Genomic DNA, 23,379 nt, shown 5'->3' on the forward strand with positions numbered 1-23,379 from the left:
CAGAACAGAAAGGGCTCGGTTGGAACAAGAAAGATAGTATAAGTTTACTCTTGGTCCGGTAGACTGTCAAAAATTTTTTTTTCATATTTCGGACTTATAGTTCATCTTACGGATTTGTCCTTTTGGGACAATCTTTGGAACAACTAGAACAATCTATAGCGGTATCGAAATGTTCGATTTTCGAAAAAAGGGGTGCCAGCTCAAAAAATCATTTTTTTTGTTTTATTCGAAAACCGTTTGGAATGGAGCAATATCACTTTGGAACAATATAGTACAAAGTCAGAACAATCTGGAACAACTTTCAAAATTATAAATTTCGAAAAACGGGGTGCCAACTTCATACACCCACCACTGTCGCCTCCGTGACAGATTTCCTAACCTAAATTGTCCTCAACTTTAACAATTTATATCTTGCTCCACAAGGCAGAGCGACGATTTTTTCAAATAGAAAAGTTGTTTCTCTTGCAAGAACGCGTCGATTAAATATTTTTTCGTCGATATCGGAGGTGAGGAAGGTATTCTGTATAATTACCTAATTCATAATAAATTAAACAGTAACAATGTCACTACTCACTTACCATGTGGAGAATATCAATTAACGTAATTTAACCTCAATAACTTATAATAGACTATCAAATAATAATATGTTGTACAGAAAATAAATAATATATTCATACTTACTAGAGACAAGTCATACTTATTGGTCTTTTATCCATGTCGATAAATATGGTAAACTTTCGAACAAACTTTTAATAACTTATTTTTCGTATAAGCTTTTTCCCTGCACACGTATATTTACTAAGCTGTCGCGTTCAGTCGCGTTCGCATCATATTGATGCGAGCGCCGGCACATAGAGCGACAAAACAAAACAATGTCGGAGATTTCTCTTGAAATAATAAAAGAATAAGTCTCATCATTCTATAGTCATTTTGATGTCAACATGATGTGGGTTACATTTTTGTCATATAACATTATAATCATCATCTAAACAACTATTTATATTTTTTTTTGAAATGAGAAATGAAATTTAATCGCGTACAACGTTAATCAACCTGATGTCAATTTTTCAACAAATTAAATTATTTTTTTGACGCAATAACAACAAACAACGTTTTGATGTCATATTGATATCATTTTAACTAAGCTGTTTTCACTGGGTAGTTGTTATTATAATGTTGTCAACATTATATACGTATATCGCTGAACGTTTGATTTGTATATCGGATTGCTTAATATGAGTAATTATAGTGCTGCATTCAGTGATGTATTCTATTTCAATGTTATACAGCAAACATAACAACACATGCTGTGCATTAGTTTGCTTAAAATGTTTAATCACGCTTAGTTATCTAGATTATTATTCTTATATATTCTTTCTGTGTTTCTCTAGATTATTATTCCATAATTTATATTAAGCCTCTCGTCATACTTCAATCAACAATTGTTTATGATATTTTATATTTTCACATTACATGCTTACTTTTTCTTGTGGAGATAATAGAAACTGTATTTCTTTATTTCATGCATTTCATTTTATTTTTAATTCATCTTGATTCACCTTGATTTATTGATTTACATTTAAGATTGCAGTAATTATTGATCTCATACATATTGAACTCAGGAAATAGAATCTTCTATAAATAGCGGAGACACAGACACATTTATTACTGTTATTACATATGCAAATTTATTCATATTCACGTTTTTATTTCAAGTAATATCTTGTGTCATCTCATACCATATCATTAAGATTCATTTGCTTAATCTTCTTATATAAAGAAAATTGCATAAGCAGTTATAATGCATAGTACAAATAAACAGAAATAACGCAAAATCTAACGATATCTACCTACTTGTACAGCGTAATACCTATAGTACGATGTTGCCATGTCGTTTTGTAAAAATTCAATCGTGACCAATTTTTGGTATCATGGATAACCTTTAGCGATAGATAAATTTGATATTATTCAATTTTTCTTTTTACAAATATTTAAAAATTTACAAAAGCTAATAAATGGAGAGGAGGTATTTAAAAAAATAATTCTATATTTCTTTTTTAAATTTCAGCAAATCGTTTTAAAGAGTATAAATTAATTTACAACTTTTGTGTAAAACATCTTTTCATGTACACTGTAGTTTAGAGAATAATTACAAACAATGAAAAAGTCTGTTTTTTAAGGATTGTTTCTATCTTTAACCGTTGAGCTATATCATTAAAAACATAAGGGTCTGATATTTTTTAATGTTCTATGACATATCCAAATTATAAAAATCGGTAAGCGATGGTTCCGATAGTTCCCTTGTAAGCTACAAACGTGATACACGAAAGTAAGATTTTCGACAATAAATCACTCATAGATTACACGTTGTGAGTGTTTTAAATTATATTATATATAATAATTTAAAGAAATAAAATAAAATGGAAAATGAAAAAAGATTGGATATTTTTACAAATAATTTGACACATATCATGTTCGCATAGCACATAGCATTCGTAAAGGTGACTACACTTTTGAATGTGGTTAAAAATTAAAGGTGCCAAAGAGCATTTTCGTCATTTATTATTTTACTATATTGATTTGAAGAAAACAGCTGCCGGAAATCACCGAGTCATCTCAAAAACTGATTCTGAGTCTGCTTCATCAATTACTAGGTGAGCAACTAAGTTTCCGGGTTTTTTTAATCAATGAAAAATGGAAAATTTCAAGAGAAATATAAAAAATGGTTTATTCAAAGTATCGTCCCTCGCTAGCTACACATTTTTGCCATCTCTCTGGCAATACATAAATACCGTGACGATAAAACGACTCGTCTTTGGACCGAAACCATTCATCCAACCAATTTTGCACTTCTTCGAAATTGGCCAAGTATTGCTCAGCCAAGCCATGCGTCGTCGACCGGAACAAGTGATAATCGAAAGGGACCAGGTCTGGCGAATACGGCGGCGGATGCAGTAGCAGATCCCATTTCAGCGTTTTGATGGTGTCCTGGACGATGAAAGTGCGATGGCACGGAACGTTGTCGTGCTGCAATATCACTCGTTCGTATCTCGTGTCCCATTCTGGCCGTTTTTCGAGCAATGCATGGTTCAAATTGATCAGTTGTTGTCGGTAGCGATGCCCATTGACAGTTTCGCCCGGTTTCAGCAGCTCATAGTATACGATTCCTTTCTGGTCCCACCAAACGTAGAGCATTGTCTTCTTTCCGAAGCGATTTGGCCGTGCCGTCGATGTTGATGCTTCGCCAGGTGAAAGCCACGATTTTTTGCGTTTGGGATTCTCGAAATATGTCCACTTCTCATCGCCAGTAACAATTCGATGCAGGAAACTCTTTCTTTCATGCCACAAATGCAAAATTTCGGAAGTGGCTCTTCGATTTTCTATCTGTCTCTCAGTCAACTCATGCGGCATCCATTTTCCTTCTTTTTGAATTTACCCATGGCATGTAAACGTTTGGAAATACCTTGACGAGTCATATTTAATGCCTCCGCAAGTTGATCTAGTGATTGCGTATCATTTTCATCCAGTAACGCTTGCAGATCGGCGTCCTTAATTGTTTTTGGTCTTCCAGAGCGCTCCTTGTCCTCAGTATCGAAATCGCCATTTCTGAAGCGTTTAAATCAATCTTCACAGGTAGTTTCCGATGGTGCATGTTCGCCGTAGGCCTCCTCAAGCAAACGACGTGCTTCAGCTGCACTTTTTTTCAAGTTAAAGCAGAAAAGTAAAGCTTCCCGCAAATGCTATTTATTTGGCACAAAACTCGACATCTTCGTTGTTAGAAAAAATGTTTTTGCGTTGCGATATGTGTTGGTATTACGACTGGTTATTGTTAACAGATGTCCAAACTATAAAAAAAACACAACTTCAGACATGTATGTCGACTACATGTGTCGTTAGCGCCATCCATGTGTGAAACCCCGGAAACTTAGTTGAGCACCTAGTATAATAAAACATATGAGGTTTCGATGGTTCAAAAATGATGATTTTAATTTGAAAGACAAAGAACGTTCAAGTCAATCAAAAAAATTTGAAGATGTCGAATTGCATCGTTGGATGAAAACTCGGTTCAAATGTCTCAAGAGTTAACTGAAGCAATAAATATTGACAAATCAACCGATTATGATCATTTGCATTCAATGGAAAATATTCAAAAAGAAGGCAGTTGGATTCCATATGAATTGTCCGAATTGACTTCAAAATCGTTTAACCACTTGCACTGTATTATTTTCTTGTCACAAAAAGAAGAATTTGTATCAACTTGTATTATAACTGGCGATAAAAAATAAATCTACTATGATAACCTTAAGCGTAAAAAATCGTGAGTAAATCCGAGTCAATCATCAACATCGACTTCAAGATATATCATCAATGGAAATATGATAAGGTTTTATTGAGCATTTGGCGAGATATGAAAGAAGTATTGTAAATTTTGATCTGAAACTGAATCAAACAGTCATTGACTATTACCAACAATAACTAATAACAACTATTAAGCATAACCAACAAATAATTAATTTGAATCGTGTTTTGAGCCAGAAATATCCAATAATATTAGGTGCACAACTAAGTTCCCGCTGTTTTTCAAGAGATGGCTCCAGTAGTAAGTGCTGGTCGATTGTGACATAACCAAAACGTCATGAACCAAGCTTAGACATATGGTAAACAAACCGCTTTGACACATTAGTGATTTTGTTTTTGCGTCATATACTTTTGGTTGTGTGAAAATGTCTGATTTTGTGCCAAATAATCATCATTTGCGGGAAGTGTTGCTTTTCTCCTTTCATTCGAAGAAAACGGCGGCTGAAGCGCATCGAGAACTCCAAAAAGTTTACGGAGATGCTGCTCTAAGTGAAACAACGTGCCGTGATTGGTTCCGTCGCTTCAAAGACGGTGATTTCGATGTTGACGACCGTTCGCGTGAAGGAAGGCCAAAAACCTTCGAAGACGCTGAATTGGAGGCATTGCTCGATGAGGATCCATGCCAAACGCAAAAAGAGCTTGCTTCAGCATTAGGAGTTACCCGCCAAGCCATTTCCAAGCGATTGCATGCGTTGGGAATGATTCAAAAACAAGGAACTTGGGTTCCTTATGATTTGAAGCCAAGAGACGTTGAGCGTCGTTTTTTCGCCTGTGAACAACTGCTCCAGCGGCAAAAAAGGAAGGGTTTTTTCATCGCATCATTACGGGTGATGAAAAATGGATTCATTACAGCAACTCAAAGAGAACAAAATCATGGGGACTGCCCGGTCATGCTTCTACGTCGTCGGCTCGGCCGAATATTCACGCTACGAAGGTTTTGCTGTGTATTTGGTGGAACCAGGGCGGTGTTATTTATTATGAGCTGTTGAAACCGAACGAAACCATTACTGGGGAACGATATCGAACTCAATTGATGCGATTGAGCCGAGCACTGCGCGAAAAGCGGCCACAATACGAGCAGAGGCACGAAAAAGTGATTCTACAGCATGACAACGCTCGGCCTCACGTTGCCAAACCCGTTAAAACCTACTTAGAAACGCTCAAATGGGAAGTCCTACCCCATATTCCCCTACCCGCCCCTACCCTACCCGCCATATTCCCCAGATATTGCGCCGTCCGATTATTACTTGTTCCGTTCAATGGCACATGGTCTGGCTAATCAGCAGTTCCGCTCATATGAAGACATCTTAAAATGGCTTGATTCGTGGATAGCCTCAAAAGACGAACACTTCTACCATGACGGTATTCGAGCTCTGCCAGAAAGATGGGAAAAAGTCGCTAGCGATGGGCAATATTTTGAATGATTCATTTGTAACCATTTTTTCACAATAAAGTTGCATTTTCATCAAAAAAACAGCGAGAACTTAGTTGCGCACCTAATAGTTTCAAGAAAACGCAAAATCATTTTGTTCCACGATAAAGCTCGACCACATATTATGAAAACAGTTTAAGATACGTTGTCGGCATTTCAATGGGAAGTCTTAGTTACATATGCCGCGTATTCACCAGACTGTGCTTCTTCAGATTATCACTTATTTTGACCGATGTAGCATAGCCCTGCTGACTTCAAAGCACTTCAAAGCATATAAAGAAATAAAAAAAAACGAATTAATGAATGGACTACTTCAAAGGATGAATATTTTTTTATTGCGGAATTCACTTATTGTCAGAAAAGTGGAAAAAAATTATAATTAGCGATGGAAAATATTTTGAGTAAAATATAATCTAACATCGCTCTAAAATAAACGAGGTTTTTTTCAAAAGACTAACCCTCAAGACTAACTGGGACACCTAATGCATTCTTATACTTCATCTGTGTAAAAAATGTGACGAGTCATTTGTAAAACACACGGGAACTTTTCCGCCTTATATTCCAATCTTATTATTTACGTTATGCCGTCTCTGGTATGTACAGTTGGACATTTAACTTTTTAGATGTAGTAAATAGTCAATTCTTTGATTACAACATAGAAAACATCATTTCTACTTTTATATTCTACTTACGTTTCCGCTTTCTAAGGTGATCAACATCAGCGAAGTTATAATTTTTAGAAATAAATTCGTCAAATAATCTTATTTTCCGATAATGTTACCGATAAGCAACTTTTTAATAATCTTCAAGCTATTGATGATAAATGATATATTAATAGAGTCGATTGTTCTTATGTAACAGACAAGTTTTTCTTCGAAGAAACTGAATTCATTTCAGTTTTATGTCAACGAATATGTCTATTCGAGACAGTACGACTTCTACCTTCACGATGTGTACACAAAGAGTGGTTTACTATACCATAGTGGTCCTGTTATTAAAAATAACATATTCCTATGTTTTGACTGAACAAAATCACTTAATTCCAGCACAATGGGCATTAGAAGGCATGCCCTTTTTATCAATTATTTTTGCAACGTCGGAATATTTGCCGGCTGGACCATGCAAGGAAGATACACGGAGATTTTTGCATGACCTACTTAAAGGTTCTCTTTGGGCTACGCAAAGTAAGTTTATGTAAATTATAATATATTTCGCAAATTAAAACTCTATAAAAATGCAATGGTATTTGATATTAAATGTATGTATTGATATTTATATAATACGATAATGTAAGAAACAAATCTGACAAAAAAAAGATACTTCACGCGAAACAATGTTTGAAACAAAAGTTATAGGGTTCAATGTAGCCATGATCAATAGTACTATTTCTAATTTTTGGTATTATTTTTTAAACTATACGTCAATTAGCTTTGTTTGTAAAATAATGTGTGGAGAGTACCAATATCAATATTAAAACTGAATTAAAACATGAAAAGATTCAAATTTATTTAATTCATATAAGTTCTAATAAATCAATTTAATTTAGTTTCCCGAGTACTCAACTTGTGCACATTATTGACATAAGACCGTGAATATTAATGCGTAAATATTTTGTAAATACAATTTAAAAATCGTATTCCCCGATAGCCAAATCTAGCAGATATTACGCTGTGTCTGCTGAAAATTTTGTCGACAAATTAGCAACAAAATGTTTATCAGCAATGCTCATTTGCTAGTAAAGTATGATGACACATTAACGGCAGAAATTCAGTCAGGATCTGACATTCTGTAATTTAAAGTATTTAAAGTATTCCATTTAAAGTATTTAAATGGAATGTATTGCAAACATGCTCAATTTCTATCTCGCCTATCTGCTAATAAGTTATATTAGAACACACTATGTCACCACACGATTTTCATGTAGACACAGATGACTATTGATTTGCCATATTATTCTGACCGTATCTACTGCCAACCTGACGTCAAAATTTCTAACATTTTACTTATTAAATTGATATTGATATATTTTGCATTCTACATGTGTGTGTGTGTGTGTGTGTGTATGTTCACACATATCTTTCGATATTCTGTTAAATTCTATTTCAGTGTTCGATTCTTCTACAAAATATCCGGATGGTATATTCTACGGACATACAAGACATCTAGGAAATTTTGATGAGTGTTATAACATACAAGTTAATATCACAGAAGAGGGTACCGATGTTCATGAAATTAATGGAAAATATTGCTTAATCGATATTATATATAAGAAGAAGCAAACTACATCAGTCCAACAAAAATCATCAGAAACACAATATATGAACAATTCCTTAGACATAACCAATTCTTTTTGGAAAGTATTAGAGGTATGTTTGCAACGTTCAACAAATTTTATAATAAAGAAATTCAAGTTACGCGGAGATTCACCTGATGAAACAACATTATTGTAGGATACTTATATAATTACTTCAGTATACTGACATAATGTAATTATAAATTACACACTTTAAGAATAATTATTATATTCAAATTTTAATATATTTTGAAAATATTATATATATTTTAAACGATTCAGATGATGTAAGATGTGTGGATGATACAAGAATCATAAAATCAAAGATTATATTGGTAACATACATAGTGTCCTATTATGATATTCAAATTAAATATCTGAATTTAAAACGTGTGAATTAAAATACTCGCGAAACATCTAACGGAAGAGATTTAATGTAATGATATTTATATAATACGATAATGTAAGAAACAAATCTGACAAGAAAAAGATACTTCACGTGAAACAATGTTTGAAACAAAAGTTATAGGATTCAATGCAGCCATGATCAGTAATACTATTAGGTCAATCGGAAAGTTCCGTCCGTTTTCTTGCAAAACGTATGACTTTATTTAAGAAACAAAATGAAAAAGTACATCAATCAAAGTATTGTTCATCATTAGCAATGACTTTTTCCCATCTTTCGGTCAGCAAGCGAATTCCGCAGCGAAAGAATGACTCATCTTTGGAGGCTATCCAGTCAGAGACCCATTTTTCGACGTTTTCATAAGAATTGAAGCATTTCTCAGCAAGTGCGTGTGCTATCGACCGAAACAAGTGGTAGTCGGAAGGGGCACAGTCTGGTGAATAAGCCGCATGGGGTAACACTTCCTAGCGAAGTGCTTCTAACGTTTCCTTGACAGATTTTGTGACGTGAAGTCGACGTTGTCATGAAGCAAAATCACTTTATGCTGTCTCGTTTCATATTCTCGTCGTTTTCCGTGCAATGCTCGGCTCAAATGGATCATTTATTTTCTGTAGAGATCCCCTGTGACTGTTTGACCACTTTTCAACAGCTCATGGTACATAAGGGTACATAAGGGCACACCCTTCTGATCCCACCAAATACAGAGCATTGCTTTCTTTCCGTGGATATTCCGCTTTGGCTTCGATGTTGAGAGTTGGCAGAGATCGCAAGTAGTTTTTCGACGTTTGGGTTTGTCAAAATAAATCCATTTTTCATCCCCAGTGATGATACGATGTGAAAACCCCTTTCTTTGTTGCCTAGCAAGCAGAATTTCGCCATTCGCCTTGGTTTTTCGCCTTTCAACGTCTCTAGGCTTCAATTCATATGGGACCCATTTTCCTTCCTTGTAAACCTTTCCTAAGGCTTTCAAACGATCGGAAATGACAGATTGAGCACAATTTAATGCTTCTGCAAGTTGCTTTTGCGTTTGACATGGGTCTTCGTCCACCAATGCCTGCAATTCTTCGTCTTCGAATACTTTTGATCGTCCAGAACGTTCTTTGTCCTCTACATCAAAATCATGAATTTTAAAGCGTCGAAACCATTCTTTGCATGTTTTATCGGTAGGAGCATTATCACCATAAACTTCTATAAGCATTCGATGAGCTTCAGCTGCAGTTTTCCTCCAATTGAAGCAAAAAATTAATACTTCGCGCAAATGACGCTTATTTAGCTCAAATTTCGACATTTTCGAGTGGACAACAATGTTATTCATGCAAACGTATACTTTTATGTACTGAATGTTATTGTTATTTATGTACTGAATGTTATTGACAGATGTCAAAACAAACTATTAAGCTTTGTTTAAACATTACAGGTTAACGACAGTTCTAGCTATAGCTTCTTGTCGCTAAACGGACGGAACTTTCCGATTTACCTAATATTTTTAATTTTTATTTTAAATGGACAACTGGAATTCCAGATCGCAAATCAAATTTCTTAATTACAATTTAATACCTTCAGTCGCAAAATTGAATGTTTAATTTAAATTGAAAAAGAAAAAAGTTGAACATCATGTAAACATGGCTATGTCGCATAATTTTACCTTTTCTCCATTGTAATAAACGTTTTGCTTATCGGCATATCGCTCTAGGAATTAAATGATTACTTACTTATTAATACTTTTGCACTTAGCAATTGGAAGGTCACCCATATCGTATACGCAGAAATCGTTTACAATTGGCTTTGTGTGTACCGGCGACCTGCAGTGCGGAAAATATAGAAACAGCCTTGAAAATATCTTTAAAAGGACTTGGAACAAGTAAAAATATTGAATTGCAGACAAGTGTGCAACCTAATTCTTGTCATACAGTCAAAGAAGGGCCAAAGTTTACTCTTGGTGCCGGAGTTTACTGGTAAATTTTATTCGCATCACAAATGTGAAAAAAATATTGTACTTTAAATAATTTTTCAGTGTTGTACTTGTCGCTTTGCTGAGTCTGGTCATAATCAGCACTTGGTATGACCGTACGCCAAGTGGAGATGGAAATAATATGTCTGTAATACGAAATATCATGCTACACTTTTCTGCTCGGAGAAATTATGAAAAAATTTTCAACGTAAATTATACACATACAGGGCTTGACTCTATATATTTTATACGGTTTTTTATTATCAGTTTGACGGTTTATATGCATAATGTAATGCAATATATGTTTATTCCCATTATTAATGTAGTTGATATAGAAGAGGTATGTATTACTATTAAACACATGTGTATTAAAATTAACATGTGCAGTTATGTATTAATAATCTCTTTCTTGACATTTGACAATTATGTGTAACACGATATTTTTCATCTTAATGCTTGCTTTCAGATATACAAAATACCTTTGATTACATTAATAGTGAACGCTACAGTCACAATAAACATAATGTTCGCCTTGAGCGGCGTTCTACACGCATTTCAATTATTGAAAGACTTGGATCAAAATAAACAATTAAAATTTGTTAAAAATGTCGCATTGAGATACATGAGGTATGTACGTACACAAAGTATTCTATTTTAAGCTTCAGTCAAATATTTCGGAAGGTATGCAATGTTTCGAAAGCAAATGCTAGACGAAAGTAATAAAGCTTGCAAGGTGTATTTCATCCATTACGGTCGTTCAAAATTTTATTAAATTCATTATGTTTAAGTATTTTAGTGTTCTCAGCCGTTTCCAAATAGAATTCTATAATTCTTTCTCCCTCCTCTCTCTCTCTCTCTCTCTCTCTCTCTCTCTCTCTCTCCCTCTCCCTCTCCCTCTCCCTCTCCCTCTCCCTCTCCCTCTCCCTCTCCCTCTCCCTCTCCCTCTCCCTCTCCCTCTCCCTCTCCCTCTCCCTCTCTCTCTCTCTCTCTCTCTCTCTCTCTCTCTCTCTCTCGGTATATTATTATAGGTATAAAAGTTAATTTTAGTTTTAAAAATTCCGATGCAAAGCGAAGTGGATGCCATCGGTACGTGGCATGGAGCACGTAAAAGTAACTCCAAAGACGTGGGGCATAACATCACATGACGTCACGTCTGTGTCATAAAAGAGGATATCATCATAATCACGACTCAAATATTCATTAATTATACAGGGTGTTTGATAGCTGATCATGCAGACGAAAGTTGGAGATAGATTGGCTGTAGCCGAGAAGAAAAGTCATGTACCATAATGTCAAATTGGCAATAGTTACCGAGTTATTAATTAAAACATGTGAGCCAATGAGCACGTAGAGAGCGGAGGGCGGCCGTAGTAAGCACGTAGACATTTGTTACAGGCGGAGTCAGCGAGTTGTGGTGTAGCAAGCGCGCGCGGTGAGGAGCAACGTAAGCGACAAGAGGCGATCGCGCGCGACGAGGAGCGAGCGAGCTTTTTCTTTATAGCTTTTTCCTTATAGCTCGCTCACTCCTCGTCGTTCGCGCTCGCTCGCTCTTCGTCGCGCTCGCTCGCCTCTTGTCGTTCGCGCTCGCTCGCTCCTCGTCGCGCGCGTTCGCCTCTTGTTGTTGCGTTGCCTCTCGCCGCGCGCGCTTGCCTACCGTTACTCGCTGACTCCGCCTACACCAAATGTCTACATGCTTACCGCGGCCGCCCAGCGCTCTCTATGCGCTCGTTGGCTCACATGTTTTAATTAATAACTCGATAACTATTGCCAATTTGACATTATGGTACATGACTTTTCTTCTCAGCTACACCCAATCTATCTCCAACTTTCGTCTGCACGATCAGCTATCAAACACCCTGTATATTAAATTTTTATCAAATTATTCTCTCCGTTATTGAATCAATATCTGATGTTTACCAAAAGCATTATTGAGCCATTATTAACGTTGATTAAACCGCTATTGACTTAAACCACTACCAAACGTCAAAGTACATCTATCGACATCGATTACAAAGCATCACAAAGAAAAAGTAGTCGATCCCAGAGACCAAACCATCCTATTCTTATGTACCATACTTTGGTTCGCTGAACACGAATCCGAGGTCAATTTTCCCCATCACATCCTGTTTTTTTAAACCTTAAAAAATGCTAAGAAATATCCAAAATCGTCTATTTGCTGCCTAAAAGGTAGACACGGGATTGATAATGAGTGCTAAAGCTATATTCCATTCTACTGTAATGTTTTTGAGACGCTGAAAAAATATTGTAATAGATTTATAGATCTAGGATTTTTTTTAACAAAAAAAAATCGCCCAAAAGTCGTCAAAATGACATTCATTTGTTCAGATCTCATTCACAAAGTCTTTGAAAAGCAAATAAACAAACAGGTGGATCAAACTTGATCTTTTTTGTATTGTAAAATATATTTACAAAAAAAGAACATTTTTATTATTTTTTTTTATGATAACGTACTCTCTTATTTTCAAAAGATCTGTGAAGTGCGTTTCTTTTATGTTTTACTCCTTTTCGTTCATACTCTCTTTTCAACACCCAACAGAAGTCAGCCTTCATGATCACGTCCCATCGTCCTTAATATCTTCGCTCCATTTCTTTAATATCTTGGTAGAAACGTTCACCCTGCTCTTCATTGTAATGTGCTGAAATCTCTGGAAATTGATTTACGTGAGAATGCAAGAAATGCATCTTCAGGTTCATCAGGTATCCCAACTTATCGAAGTTGTCAATCACATCAGAGACTACTTGTTTATAGTTCTCGCTCTTGTGGTTACCTAAGAAGTTCTCAACAACTCCTTGAAAGCCAAGCCACGCCGACTTTTCAATGTTAGTCATCGTTGTAACAAAGATCTGGTCCCTCAACATTTTTCTATTTGCGGTCCATCAAAAATGCCTTCCTTCAATTTTGCATCGGTCATCTGTGGGAATTGTTTCCCCAAATATGCGAAGCATTTTCCATCTTTATCCAGGACATTTACAAATTGCTTCATGAGATCAAGCTTAATATGAAAAGATGGAAGCAATATTTTTTTAGAGTCAACCAGCGGTTCTGCAATGATGTTATTTTTACCTGATTCAAACGATGCCCTTTTCGGCCATTTATGACGTGTATAGTGCTTGGCACGATCTCTACTGTCCCACAAGCATAAATAGCAAGGTGTCTTTATAAAGCCTAATTGTTATCCCAATATCATCCCTAGAATTTAATATCTCCGCAAATTTGCCACTTGTGGACTGAATAATTAATTTTTTCAAGAACTAGTTTGAGATTACTGTACTTCTTTTTAACTGCGTTGAATGTGCTACAGGTATTGGTGCATATACGTTGGTGTTATGAAGAAAAATGAACTAAAGCCAGGCATATACAAAGACGAAAATTGGAGACTATTTATTGATTCATTGAAACGAAGTTTAAAAGCTGTTCTTCTTCATGACACCAACGTATTATGTGTGTGAATTAATTCGGTCCGTTTTTACTTCCAAAAAAAGATTTTAGAATGAAAAAACATGAAAAAGTACACTAATAAAATATTTCCAATCGCTTGCTATTATTTTTTCCCATCTGCCTGGCGGTTGTTGCATTCCGTGACGGAAAAACGACTCGTGCTTCAAAACGATACATTGATTGAGCCATTACCCTATTTCTTTATAATTGTTGAAGTGCTGGTCCGAAAGCCCGTGTGCCATAGATCTGAACAAGTGATAATCGGATGGAGCAATGTCTGGTGAATACGGCGGGTGAAGTAAAACGTCCCAGCCAAGTACTTCCAAGGTGGCTTTTACAATCTTTCCAACATATGGCCGAGCGTTATCGTGCTGAAAGATCACTTTGTCGTGTCTCTTTGCATATTCCGGCCGCTTATTCTTCAATACGTTGTTTAAACGGATCAATTGTTGTTGATAAAGTTCGGCAGTGCCATTATGGTTTGGCTCTGTTTTAATAGTTCATGATATACTGCACCCTTGTAGTCCCACCATATACAGAGCATTACTTTCTTGCCGTGAATATTCCGCTTTGGTATCGATGTTTTTCCTGGGTCGCTAATGGATTTCCTTCGTTTGAAATTATCGAAATATATTCACTTTTCGTCTCCAGTCACAATATGATGCAAAACATTTTTTCTTTTTTACTTGATAAGCAAGATTTCAGACATGGCTTTCGCCTCTCGATGTCTCTTTCTTTCAGTTCATATGGCACCCATCTTCCTTCTTTGTAAATCTTTCCCATGGCTGCCAAACACACAGAAATTATTGATCGATCAACACTCAACAATTGCGCCAGCTCATGTTGCGATTGACACGGATCTTCATCGATTAGCGCCTACAATTTCTCCTCCTCAATCTTCTTCGACTGACCTGGACGAGGTTTGTCATCAACACTGAAATCATCACTTTTGAAACGTCGAAACCATTCTCTTGATCTGATGATTTATCGGTGGAAGCACTTTCCCCATAAACTCCTACAAGCATTCGATGAGCTTCAGCGGCTGTTTTCTTCAAATGAAAACAGAAAATGAGAACTTCCCGGAAGTGATGCTTTTTTAGCTCGAATTTCGACATTTTCGAACCAGATAAACACGATGTTATTGTTACAAATCCAAACATTTATCAACTGAATATTATTGACAGATATCAAAACTAAAAAATAAAGCCTTTTGTAGACATTAGAGGTTAGAAAATTACAGCAATTGACCGCCAGATAAACCGAATTAATTCATACACCTAATATATGCACCAATATCTGTAGCACATTCAACGCAGTTAAAAAGAAGTACAGTAATCTCAAACTAGTTCTTGAAAAAATTAATTATTCAGTCCACAAGTGGCAAATTTGCGGAGATATTAAAATTCTAGGGATGATATTGGGATAACAATCAGGCTTTATAAAGACACCTTGCTACTTATGCTTGTGGGACAGTAGAGATCGTGCCAAGCACTATACACGTCATAAATGGCCGAAAAAGACATCGTTTGAATCAGGTAAAAATAACATCATTGTAGAACCACTGGTTGACCCTAAAAAAATATTGCTTCCATCTCTTCATATTAAGCTTGGTCTCATGAAGCAATTTGTGAATGCCCTGGATAAAGATGGGAAATGTTTCAAATATTTGGCGAAACAATTCCCACAGATGACCGATGCAAAATTGAAGGAAAGCGTTTTTGATGGACCGCAAATTAAAAAAATGTTGAGAGACCAGATCTTTGTTACAACACTGACCAACACTGAAAAGTCGGCGTGACTTGGCTTTCAAGGAGTTGTTGAGAACTTCTTAGGTAACCATAAGAGCGAAAACTACAAACAAGTAGTCTCTGATATGGTTGACAACTTCGATAAGTTGGGATACCTGATGAACCTGAAGATGCATTTCTTGCATTCTCGTATAAATCAATTTCCAGAGATTTTAGGACATTACAAGAACAGGGTGAACGTTTCCATCAAGATATTACAGAAATGGAGCGAAGATATCGAGGACGATAGGACGTGAACCTGATGGCTGACTTCTGTTGGATGTTGAAAAGAGAGTATGAACGAAAAGGAATAAAACGTAAAAGAAATCCACTTCACAGATTTTTTGAAAAATAAGAGAGTACGTTATCATAAAAAAGAATAATAAAAATGTTCTTTTTTTTAAATATACAAAAAAGATCGAGTTTGATCTACCTGTTTGTTTATTTGCTTTTCGAAGACTTTGTGAATGAGATCTAAACAAATGAATGTAATTTTGATGACTTTTGGGCGATTATTTTATGTTAAAAAAATCCTAGATCTATAAATCTATCACAATATTTTTTCAGTGTCCCAAAAAACATTACGGTAGAATGGAATATAGCTTTAGCACTCGTTACCAATCCCGTGTCTATCTTTTAGGCAGCAAATAGACCTTTTTGGATATTTTTTGGCTTTTTTCAAAGTTAAAAAAAACAGGGATGGGGAAAAACTGACCTCGGATTCGTGTTCAGCGATCCAAAATATATAAGAATAGGGTGGTATGGTCTCTAGGATCGATCACTTTTTTTTTGTGGGGCTGTCCTATAGTTTAATAGTTCAATATACGTTCAATGTTTATATTCACCACTTGCGAGCGGAACAAAACAATTGCGTTTTTTTAGTATGGTGTATTCTTTATCAATAAATGACATAGACGAATTATAGCGGAGAATACAAAATGTCTGTTAAATAGTTGGAACAAATCCGGAAAAGAGTTTGCAATTCTATGATACGAAGATATAAAGCGTGTGTAGAAATAGGCGTGTGTAGGAAATCTTTTGTAAACTTTGTAAACACCAGAAACGAGTAGATCACTTGCTTTAGTTAAATTAATACTTCTTTATAACTCCGGCAATATTAATTTTTCGACCCATATTTATTAGAATCTTTTTCTCATTTTTTGTAAATATTATTTCTCCTTAAAGTCATGAACCCTTTTTTTTAGATATCTAGTATATGAGAATAGGACTCTATATGTACATGCCCAGATAGGACAAGAAATCATGACATCAAAATGACGTCAAAATGATGAGGAAAACTCATTTTTCATTCGGTTATTCTCTCATTATTTTGATGTCATTTTGATTTCATCATGATTTTCTGTTCTTCCTGGGTGTGTGCCCACGTAACACATATGATTATTTACAGGTTAACGCCGTTATATGCTACAATAATTGGCTTCTACATTTGGATCCTCCCACTACTGGGATCCGGACCATTTTGGAATCATGTGGTCGAAGAATGCGCTCATTGTGCAAAAAATTGGTGGATAAATCTCTTGTACATTCACAATTACGTCGCAGTTTCGGAATTCGTAATGAAGTTGTGTTTATATCAATCCGAATAATCTCTCGAAGAAATATCAATTAACGTGTAATTGACATGTAATTTCAGTGTGTCACCCACGGCTGGTATTTAGCAGCAGACTTTCAACTTTTTGTTTGCAGTCAATTTGTAATATATGCATTTTGGTATATGCCGCGCAACATAGGGTATCCTTTTCTCGGGATATTAACATTAATAAGTTGCACTGTATCTTTTGTTGCCACTTACGTATATAATGCATCTTCCATCCTACGATTTACACCATAGTAAGTAATTTCTAATATTGATGCGCGTGTATAATTTTACTCCTAATTAGACCGTATTCTGAAATTATCTTATTTAATTAGATAGAGGTACAAATACAAATGAACAGTTCATCGACCTTAATAAATCACTCATTTTGTTTTATAGCGTAACAAAATTAGCAGATCTACCAGAATTCAAGGCATATTATATCAAAACACATATGTCTGCTACTGGATACCTTGTTGGTATAATAGCTGGTGCAATACTTCATGATCACAAAGGCAGTTCGTGGCGTTTGTCTAAGGTAGGTGAATATGTATTGTAATTTTAGCTGACTTTCATACCATTCTCACGAATGAGAGAAGAAAATGAGACACGAATGTAAAAATTACGCCTAAATAAAATATATCTTCATAAATAGCACTTGTTACAAACAAGTTTATTTTTTAAGTGCTTTTGTATTAGTCTTGTTTAAATATCGAGCACCCTTGCACCTTTTTTAAATGTAGATAATTCCACGTATATATTAGTTTCTGTAATGTAATGTAATGTGTCTCTTAATTGATATCCTAAATTTAAACGATACTATCATTTACATGCAAAAAGAAAAGTAAAGTTTAGGAGCCAATGTTGACTAGCTAGATTTTCATTAGTAATTATAATCTGTGAAAACACTCATACAGCACAAAAGTTGCAGCAACATTGCAATATTGTTGCAATGTTGCAGTAATGTTGCTGCAACTTTTTGTGGTGTATGGACAGCTAAACACTATTGTCAGCTTGTACCACCAGGTACAAGTAACAATGCCTCTCTCTGTAGTCGCCGTGCGCTCGGGATAGCACTAGAGATGTCGCTTCCGAACGATATCTCTCAACGTTATCTGGGGAGGGGAAAGTGTCGTGAGCGTGGAGCGTCAGATAGTTCAGTGGTCTAGAGCAGTCGCCCGGCAAGCGAAAGACCCGGGTTCGATTCCCGGTCTAGCGACTACCGCGCTCTCGATATTTTTCTCTCCTCGGAACGAAAAATGAGATGCAGGTCCCGAACGCACGGCGTCCCGTCGCCACCTAGTACGTCCTCCTTCTTTCATGGTGGATCCCCCTTCGGCGCGTTGCAAAACGTGTCCAAGCGCCCGGGGGCAGCCAAAATATGGCGTCGACCCCGGGGCTTATTTCTATTATTTGCACCGGATAAGGAGGGGCAACGGTGGAGGCCGGCATACATGGACAGCAGGTCTTAAAAGGATAGCAACCTTTGACTTTGAGAGACTGTCAGCTTGTACCACTAGGTACAAGTAACAATGCCTCTCTCTGTAGTCGCCGTGCGCTCGGGATAGCACTAGAGATGTCGCTTCCGAACGACATCTCTCAACGTTATCTGGGGAGGGGAGAGTGTCGTGAGCGTGGAGCGTCAGATAGCTCAGTGGTCTAGAGCAGTCGCCCGGCAAGCGAAAGACCCGGGTTCGATTCCCGGTCTTAGCGACTACCGCGCTCTCGATATTTTTCTCTCCTCGAACGATGGATGCAGTCCGAACGCACGGCTCCCGTCCGTCACCACCTAGTACGCTCTTCTTTCCAGAAGCGACATCTCTAGTGCTATCCCGAGCGCACGGCGACTACAGAGAGAGGCATTGTTACTTGTACCTAGTGGTACAAGCTGACAGTCTCTCAAAGTCAAAGGTTGCTATCCTTTTAAGACCTGCTGTCCATGTATGCCGGCCTCCACCGTTGCCCCTCCTTATCCGGTGCAAATAATAGAAATAAGCCCCGGGGTCGACGCCATATTTTGGCTGCCCCCGGGCGCTTGGACACGTTTTGCAACGCGCCGAAGGGGGATCCACCATGAAAGAAAGAGCTTTCCAATTTAAATTTTAACGAAAAATAACGGTACATTAGTAAGTACCAATTGGAAAACATTATGTATGTACATAATTTATATTATATTACGTTTTCAGTTCTGGTCAAACATCTTGGTTTGTCCGATGCCTGTGGTTTTATATGTCGCCATCCAATATTGGGCGCATAAATTTTTTATATTGAGCAAACCGAATCTGTTGGAAGAAGCAATTTTTGCATTTTTCCAAAGGCTTATTCCCGCCTTGTGCACATGTTCTATAATAGTTTTGTCATCCATCGGCACTCAATCAAGTATGATGTACACATTGTAAAATGTTTGATGTTTATTTTAAGTTACGATTTACACTATCGTCAAAAGATTTAAGAAACACGAGACAAATTATTGTTTCTGTATATTAGTAATGATAATACTAGCTTGTCTTACGAGTAGGATTACCGGAGGAGTTCGTCAAGAAAAAAGTAGACTGAGTATGCAAAACATATAAAAAGAAAGTCATCCAAATTTCGGGTAGCTACAAAAGTTCACAAATTTCGAGTAGCTAAAAAAGATTATAATTTTCCTTAAATATCTCAAAAAATATTAGGCAAATAAAAAAATATTTCAGACAAAAGTTATTTAAATTAATTGGTAGAAAAAGATGGTATAATAAAAAATTGGGGTTTCCATTTAAGAGAAATAATGATCAGTGAATAGTACGAAAGTAGTGCTATTTGTAAACAATATAGTATAGTTATTTTATGTCCCCCTTGAGATCATACAACTTTCGTTCGAAACATTTTTGCTGAAAATGTTTCATTGAAGAATTATCGAAGAATTATGCGTTTTTTTTAATGGGACACCCTGTATATGTTACCGGCAAGATATGGCAATTTCAGGTTTATATTATAATCAAATAGTTTGAACTTGGTCTAATTTATTTTATTTTCAAAGGAAATGTTAATTATACATCAATATTTATCTTTCCTACAGCTACTTTGGTAATTACTACCGTTATATTATTATGTCGGTTGTAAAATGTCAAAATTATTCCGGATTCCGCTATTATATCTCCTATGTTTCATCTCACAGAATTTTACCACCGTTTCTTTACATCTCGTTGGATACAGCCATTAGCAAATTTAACTTATGGAGTTTACATAGTACATTTTATATTTCTTACATCTGACATGGAACAAACAAAAACTGCAAAAACGTTTAGCGTTTTTAAATCAGTAAGTATGAAAAAATTAATATACATATACAATTCTTCTAATTACCTTTAGAAATAAAATTGAGAACATGCAGGGCGTATCACAGAACCGTAAGAGTTAATATCTATTGCACTCCAGATAGTAGAAAAAATGGTGTAAGGAAAAGTTGAATAGTTTAATAAGCACTATTTTCTTATTTGTGCAATAATAAATCAGAAAGATGTAATTCTATTTTTATTTTAAATAGAACTTCTCAAATTTTTTGTACAAGTTGATTCCTTAAAATATCTTGCACAAAAAAATAGTAGAGTAAGATGACTAGAAAATGAGTAGTTAATGATATATTTCAGATTTATTAAAGTAAATGTTCGAACGTTCCATTATCATACAACAAACATTTGGCATCAAAGGTCTGTAGGGATATTACGGACATTGTTTGTAAATACGTATTTATAAACAATGTCTGTAATATCCCTCTAGACCTTTGATGTCAAATGTTTATACTTTAATAAATTTCAAATATCTCATTAACTATATACTTACTTTTTGGCCATCTGTTGGTCCAACGTCCCTATGTTTTTACGCAGAATATTTTAAGGAATCAATTTATATAAAAAAATTAAGAAAGCTGTATTTAAAACAAAAATTTTTCTGGTGCATTATTGTGTCAACAAAAAAAATTGATTTCATTAGAAAATAAATGCTCATTAAGCCTCTCATTCAACTTTCCTTTGCACCATTTTTTCTACTGCCCAAAGTGTAATAGATATTAACTGTTACATATCGTCGTACATCAATACTGACAAATGTTTGTTGTGTAATGGTAGAATGTTCGAATATTTATTTTAATAAATCTGAAATATCTGAAATCTGGAATATCTCATTAATTACCCATTTTACGGTTGTCTTACCCTATTATAACATTTTTATGCAGAATATTTTAAAGAATCGACTTACAACAAAAAAATCGCAATGGTTCTGTTTGAAATAAAAATGCAGTTGTATTTTTCTAATACATTATTGCATCAACAACAAAATTGACTTCATAAGAAAATAGTATTCAATTAAGCCATTCAACTTTCCTTTATATCATTTTCTCTACTATCTAAAGTGCATTAGATGTTAACTGTTACAGTTCTATGAAATACTCTATATATCATGCATTATTAATAGTTTGTCTATTTATTATATGTAATAATTTTTTATCTAGATATTGGAAACCATTCCGGTGCTGCTACTTTCTTACATAATTTCTTTACTTCTTGCAATATGCATCGAGATGCCATTCAGAAGTTTAACAAAATGGTTATTCCTTAAAAACAACACACCTAACATAAATGGAAGGTACTTTAATAATAAATTTCTTTTGTACGTATGAAACTAATAAGAGTAAGTACGTATAAAAGTATATATAAACTAATAAGTTTTTTTCTAGGATACTCGGGAACAAAGTAATAAAAATGGAATAATTATGTTATGTCTAGATTTTGCCAAGTACGAAAAATTGGGGGAAGCACGATTATCTTTCATGATCCAAGTTTTCTTGTAAATGCGAGTCGATCAAGCGCCGCGGTCGCGACACGACGCCGAGTACATATGAAACAAAAGCGACCGTGGTAGCTTTTCCGGAATTTCGGAGGATCGATTGGTCTTCCGAGTTAAATATTTCAAGCATGGAAATTATAATCAACAATCCGATGACATTTTTCTTATATAATGTCTATCTTACGCATAATTTGCAACAAGCCCGATCAAGATTGGTGCAGGAAATAAAGAGATCTCGAAATTTCGTCAACAAAAAGATCCTTTTCTTTCGCTAAGAATTTTAAGATATCAGATCTCACATATACGCACACAAGCAAAGCGAGTTTCTCCATCGAGCTGCGTTTGCATTGCCACGTGATGTCAGCTTCAGATTACACGTATATAAGTAATGCGAGTTTATTATCAAATGTGTTTGCAACATACAGGTTGAAATAAAATAAGCATTTCATTATCTCTGCGTTCGCTTTAGACGCTTACGTATTACTTATGTAAGCATTACTTATGTAAGCGTCATTCTATTCTTTATTGCTCATTATACAGGATGGAAGGTTATAAGTTTACAACCCGAAGTGTGGAGGTAGATTAGGTTAAGACAAACATAAAAGTCCCATATCGTTTTGCGAGATTCGCAATAATTATCGAGTTATTAATGACAGAAATCTGAGGAATGGGAGCGCGTAGACATAGATGATTGGAGAAGCGTTGCAGCTACTCAGGCCACAACGCGGCCTACTCGACCCAGCAACTATTGGCGGCGTGCGGCGAGACGTAGGTCCGGTGAGATAAAACAACGAATAACGGCGCATTGTCTTTCCCCTCCGCGCACCGGCAACAGTTGCTGGATCGTCTGGGCCGTGCTGCAGCTTAAGCAGCTGCAACGCTTCTCCAATCATCTATGCCGGCGCGCTCCTACTCCTAAGATTTCTGTCATTAATAACTCGATAATTATTGCGAATCTCGCAAAACGGTATGGAACTTTTATGTTTGTCTTAACCCAATCTACCTTCATATTTCGGGTTGTAAACTTACAACCCCCCACCCTGTATACGGAATAAAGTTTCTTAAAGGACCGATTGTTTTAGCATCAAATCGCGCTCCTTTCAGTCAAATTTTCTCTCGCGGAACCGATTATTTTCAGCTTAGATAATAGTTAAATAATTAAATAGTTAAAAATATTTTAGGCACGGATATATATAAAATCATTAGTGCAATTTTCCACAATGGTGAAAATATAATTGATGGACATTATACAAACGTTGTGCGTGTTAAG

The 23,379-nt window shown here is 35.8% G+C and overlaps 1 protein-coding gene across 2 annotated transcripts; it reads left to right on the forward strand.

Annotated features, from left to right (window-relative positions):
- Positions 1–6,728: 6,728 nt before the first annotated feature.
- LOC105186966 (nose resistant to fluoxetine protein 6-like) lies at positions 6,729–22,560 on the forward strand. 2 transcript variants are annotated; one of them, XM_025308015.1, is made up of 12 exons: positions 6,729–6,975; positions 7,898–8,157; positions 10,225–10,445; positions 10,505–10,781; positions 10,908–11,068; positions 17,097–17,262; positions 17,343–17,539; positions 17,685–17,823; positions 19,472–19,664; positions 20,443–20,585; positions 21,775–21,908; positions 22,049–22,560. In XM_025308015.1, exons 1-12 carry the CDS (start codon positions 6,741–6,743, stop codon positions 22,182–22,184), a joined length of 2,262 nt encoding a protein of 753 aa, XP_025163800.1. In that variant the 5' UTR covers positions 6,729–6,740; the 3' UTR covers positions 22,185–22,560. The 2 variants fall into 2 exon arrangements, with proteins under 2 accessions (XP_025163800.1, XP_025163801.1); XM_025308016.1 differs by having other exon boundaries at positions 22,000–22,114.
- The last annotated feature ends 819 nt before the right edge of the window (positions 22,561–23,379 follow it).

This window comes from Harpegnathos saltator, unplaced genomic scaffold (assembly GCF_003227715.2).
Source record: "Harpegnathos saltator strain DR-91 unplaced genomic scaffold, Hsal_v8.6 scaffold133, whole genome shotgun sequence".
NCBI classification, from domain to species: Eukaryota; Metazoa; Arthropoda; class Insecta; order Hymenoptera; family Formicidae; genus Harpegnathos; species Harpegnathos saltator.